The sequence below is a fragment of the Vicia villosa genome, linkage group LG7 (assembly GCF_029867415.1).
Source record: "Vicia villosa cultivar HV-30 ecotype Madison, WI linkage group LG7, Vvil1.0, whole genome shotgun sequence".
Taxonomy (NCBI): domain Eukaryota; kingdom Viridiplantae; phylum Streptophyta; class Magnoliopsida; order Fabales; family Fabaceae; genus Vicia; species Vicia villosa.
This window is the reverse complement of record NC_081186.1, coordinates 64,381,551-64,387,275: the sequence shown is the minus strand read 5'-3', so window position 1 is coordinate 64,387,275 and position 5,725 is coordinate 64,381,551. Positions and strand designations below refer to the sequence as shown.

The 5,725-nt window shown below is 29.7% G+C and overlaps 1 protein-coding gene across 1 annotated transcript; it reads left to right on the top strand.

Annotated features, from left to right (window-relative positions):
- Nucleotides 1–822: 822 nt before the first annotated feature.
- On the top strand, nucleotides 823–4,860 carry LOC131619212 (leucine-rich repeat extensin-like protein 3). Its single transcript, XM_058890335.1, has 3 exons — nucleotides 823–1,007; nucleotides 2,709–2,930; nucleotides 4,632–4,860. The coding sequence occupies exons 1-3, from the start codon at nucleotides 823–825 to the stop codon at nucleotides 4,858–4,860; spliced, it is 636 nt and encodes a 211-aa protein (XP_058746318.1).
- Nucleotides 4,861–5,725: the final 865 nt, after the last annotated feature.

The window sequence follows — 5,725 nt, the reverse complement described above, 5'->3', positions numbered from 1 at the left end:
TAGTAATGTAATAGCTATAGAGTATCTCTAAATTGAATTGAAAATAATAAAACTTATCTTTAGTGCACTTGGGTTGCATATTCAATTTGCAATATCTACTAATCTATTACTAATAAATATATGGATGAAACAAAGTGGACACATGGATGATTTTACATTCAAAAACTAAGTTGTGTAAGAATTCCCATTATTGGAGAACTTACTTTATATCTCTAGAATTTATACTCCCACTATGTAAATAACGTATTTCTTAGCTTGAGTTTGTTTAATTAATGCAATTAATCATGGATTAATTTTTCGGTTAGTATTAAATTAGTTTATTTACTGTAATTTCTAACATTCTGAAGACATGTATGCAAATATAGTAGTAAGTAGTTTTACACTACTTTATAATCAATGAACAATTAATTCTTCATTTTAAGGGGTTTCTTTATCGTAAACACTATCACAATATTTTTTTGATTTTTTATAGGAAATTTTTTACAACTCTCTTTAACTTTGACACAACACTTCTATTTCTAAACTCCTTTTAATTTTTTTGCTTTTTTTCGTCTACATATAGTACTATTCAAACAGACTGATATTTTGCGGATAGTAATTATTAAACATCATGAACTTTTTACTGTTGTTCAAGAAGTATCATTCTCTATATAACTTCACTAGCGCCTCTTTAATGTAGATGGTTCCATCACCTTTTTTAATTCTCTTTTTCACTCTCAGTATCATGAAGATCAATTTTCCTTCCACTCTTTCACTCTTGGTTTCACTCTTTTTTCCATTTTAAGTTGTTTCATCTTGCCTACAACTAATACCCGATCCGAAATGGAGTTGTCACCACCACAACCATCTCCACCCAACCCTTTCATTACACTTCCACCACCACCACCACGTCGCCACCAAACTCCACCTTCACCTCCACCGCCGCCATATTTCATTACACCTCCTTCTCCACCATCTCCCATTACACCTCCTCCTCCTCCTCGGAAAAACTCAAAATCAACATCAAGGTTATAATCACAACCGTTTATGGAATAATTACTCTCCTCACCACCAATGGGAAAGTTATTTTTTCATCCGAAAATGTGTTGGGAAACCTGTTCGGACTTCAACCATGCCGACCGGGACTTATTTCAATATTGAAATATTGTAGGTTATATATTTTACTCTTTCTTTTCTTATTTTCAAACCATTCTCCATTTTAAATTTGTAGATTTTGCATGCTTTTGTGATGAAAAATTTGTTGCTATAGTTAATCTTGTAAGAAGAATGAGGAAGAGTTTAAACGTATTTTTTGAAATAAATTTATGTAATAGTTTGTTGATTGTTTACTTTTGAGAGAAAAGTGTACATGGTACGACCGATGATTCCGACGTTCTTCTCACCAAGTGGTGGTCAAATTTTCCGTTCTAAACAATTAGAGACTCATAGATATTTTGATAGAGTATACATTATATTTTATTATTTTATTTTATTTGGAATTATTATTAACTTAGGGTTTTAAATTAGTGTGTATGTTAATCTAATTGGTATTGAATTGGGCACTTTAACGTTTGGGCCTTTGACATATTTTTGTTCGTGCATGCTCATATTAACATGGTTATGAGTTATTAATTAAATCGGTTGAATGTTGTAATTTATAGGTTATTTTGTCCATGCATAATCATTTTCATGATTATGTGCAAAATAATTTATAGGTTATTAACTTGTAGTTAATTTTCCATACTATAATTTTAAAAAGTAATATGCTCAACATCATTCTTCATTATTATTAATAAAGTAACGAGTGTCTGCATTGTCACTATATATTGGTTTAGTATTAAGACGTCTGCAAATAAAATACATTATATAAATATCAACTACAATATTTCTATCTATGAATTATATGAATAAAAATATTTAAATATATGATCACAAATATATTAGTAATGTAATAGCTATAGAGTATCTCTAAATTGAATTGAAAATAATAAAACTTATCTTTAATGCACTTGGGATGCATATTCAATTTGCAATATCTACTAATCTATTACTAATAAATATAAGGATGAATTAGAGTGGACACATGGATGATTTTACATTCAAAAACTAAATTGTGTAAGAATTCCCATTATTGGAGAACTTACTTTATATCTCTAGAATTTTTACTCCCACTATGTAAATAACGTATTTCTTAGCTTGAGATTGTTTAATTAATGCAATTAATCATGGATTAATTTTTCGGTTAGTATTAAATTAGTTTTTTTACTGTAATATCTAACATTCTGAAGACATGTATGCAAATATAGTAGTAAGTAGTTTTACACTACTTTATAATCAATGAACAATTAATTCTTCATTTTAATGGGTTTCTTTATCGTAAACACTATCACAATATTTTTTTGGTTTTTTATAGGAAATTTTTTACAACTCTCTTTAACTTTGACACAACACTTCTACTTCTAAACTTCTTTTAATTTTTTTTCTTTTTTTTCGTCTACATATAGTACTATTCAAACAGACTGATATTTTGTGGATAGTAATTATTAAACATCATGAACTTTTTACTGTTGTTCAAGAAGTATCATTCTCTATATAACTTCACTAGCGCCTCTTTAATGTAGATGGTTCCATCACCTTTTTTAATTCTGTTTTTCACTCTCAGTATCATGAGGATCAACTTTCCTTCCACTCTTTCACTCTTGGTTTCACTCTTTTTTTTCCAATTTAAGTTGTTTCATCGTGCCTACAACTACAACCCGATTCGAAAGGGATTTGTCACCACCACAACCATCTCCAGCCAACCCTTTCATTACACTTCCACCACCACCACCACGTCGCCACCAAACTCCACCTTCACCTCCACCGCCGCCATATTCCATTACACCTCCTTCTCCACCATCTCCCATTACACCTCCTCCTCCTCCTCAAAAAAACTCAAAATCATCATCAAGGTTATAATCACAACCGTTTATGGAATAATTACTCTCCTCACCACCAATGGAAAAGTTATTTTTTCATCCGAAAATATGTTGAGAAACCTGTTCGGACTTCAACCGTGCCGACCGGGACTTATTTCAATATTGAAATATCATAGGTTATATCTTTTACTCTTTCTTTTCTTATTTTCAAAGCATTCTCCATTTTAAATTCGTAGATTTTGCATGCTTTTGTGTTGAAAATTTTGTTGCTATAGTTAATCTTGTAAGAAGAATGAGGTAGAGTTTAAACGTATTTTTTGAAATAAATTTATGTAATAGTTTGTTGATTGTTTACTTTTGAGAGAAAAGTGTACATGGTACGACCGATGATTCCGACGTTCTTCTCACCAAGTGGTGGTCAAATTTTCCGTTCTAAACAATTAGAGACTCATAGATATTTTGATAGAGTATACATTATATTTTACTATTTTATTTTATTTGGAATTATTATTAACTTAGGGTTTTAAATTAGTGTGTATGTTAATCTAATTGGTATTGAATTGGGCACTTTAACGTTTGGGCCTTTGACATATTTTTGTTCGTGCATGCTCATATTAACATGGTTATGAGTTATTAATTAAATCGGTTGAATGTTGTAATTTATAGGTTATTTTGTCCATGCATAATCATTTTCATGATTATGTGCAACATAATTTATAGGTTATTAACTTGTAGTTAATTTTCCATACTATAATTTTAAAAAGTAATATGCTCAACATCATTCTTCATTATTATTAATAAAGTAACGAGTGTCTGCATTGTCACTATATATTGGTTTAGTATTAAGACGTCTGCAAATAAAATACATTATATAAATATCAACTACAATATTTCTATCTATGAATTATATGAATAAAAATATTTAAATATATGATCACAAATATATTAGTAATGTAATAGCTATAGAGTATCTCTAAATTGAATTGAAAATAATAAAACTTATCTTTAATGCACTTGGGTTGCATATTCAATTTGCAATATCTACTAATCTATTACTAATAAATATAAGGATGAATTAGAGTGGACACATGGATGATTTTACATTCAAAAACTAAATTGTGTAAGAATTCCCATTATTGGAGAACTTACTTTATATCTCTAGAATTTTTACTCCCACTATGTAAATAACGTATTTCTTAGCTTGAGTTTGTTTAATTAATGCAATTAATCATGGATTAATTTTTCGGTTAGTATTAAATTAGTTTATTTACTGTAATATCTAACATTCTGAAGACATGTATGCAAATATAGTAGTAAGTAGTTTTACACTACTTTATAATCAATGAACAATTAATTCTTCATTTTAATGGGTTTCTTTATCGTAAACACTATCACAATATTTTTTTGGTTTTTTATAGGAAATTTTTTACAACTCTCTTTAACTTTGACACAACACTTCTACTTCTAAACTTCTTTTAATTTTTTTTCTTTTTTTTCGTCTACATATAGTACTATTCAAACAGACTGATATTTTGTGGATAGTAATTATTAAACATCATGAACTTTTTACTGTTGTTCAAGAAGTATCATTCTCTATATAACTTCACTAGCGCCTCTTTAATGTAGATGGTTCCATCACCTTTTTTAATTCTGTTTTTCACTCTCAGTATCATGAGGATCAACTTTCCTTCCACTTTTTCACTCTTGGTTTCACTCTTTTTTTTCCAATTTAAGTTGTTTCATCGTGCCTACAACTACAACCCGATTCGAAAGGGAGTTGTCACCACCACAACCATCTCCACCCAACCCTTTCATTACACTTCCACCACCACCACCACGTCGCCACCAAACTCCACCTTCACCTCCACCGCCGCCATATTCCATTACACCTCCTTCTCCACCATCTCCCATTACACCTCCTCCTCCTCCTCAAAAAAACTCAAAATCATCATCAAGGTTATAATCACAACCGTTTATGGAATAATTACTCTCCTCACCACCAATGGGAAAGTTATTTTTCATCCGAAAATGTGTTGGGAAACCTGTTCGGACTTCAACCGTGCCGACCGGGACTTATTTCAATATTGAAATATCGTAGGTTATATCTTTTACTCTTTCTTTTCTTATTTTCAAACCATTCTCCATTTTAAATTTGTAGATTTTGCATGCTTTTGTGATGAAAAATTTGTTGCTATAGTTAATCTTGTAAGAAGAATGAGGTAGAGTTTAAAATTTTTTTTTGAAATAAATTTATGTAATAGTTTGTTGATTGTTTACTTTTGAGAGAAAAGGGTACATTGTACGACCGATGATTCCGACGTTCTTCTCACCAAGTGGTGGTCAAATTTTCCGTTCTAAACAATTAGAGACTCATAGATATTTTGATAGAGTATACATTATATTTTATTATTTTATTTTATTTGGAATTATTATTAACTTAGGGTTTTAAATTAGTGTGTATGTTAATCTAATTGGTATTGAATTGGGCACTTTAACGTTTGGGCCTTTGACATATTTTTGTTCGTGCATGCTCATATTAACATGGTTATGAGTTATTAATTAAATCGGTTGAATGTTGTAATTTATAGGTTATTTTGTCCATGCATAATCATTTTCATGATTATGTGCAAAATAATTTATAGGTTATTAACTTGTAGTTAATTTTCCATACTATAATTTTAAAAAGTAATATGCTCAACATCATTCTTCATTATTATTAATAAAGTAACGAGTGTCTGCATTGTCACTATATATTGGTTTAGTATTAAGACGTCTGCAAATAAAATACATTATATAAATATCAACTACAATATTTCTATCTATGAATT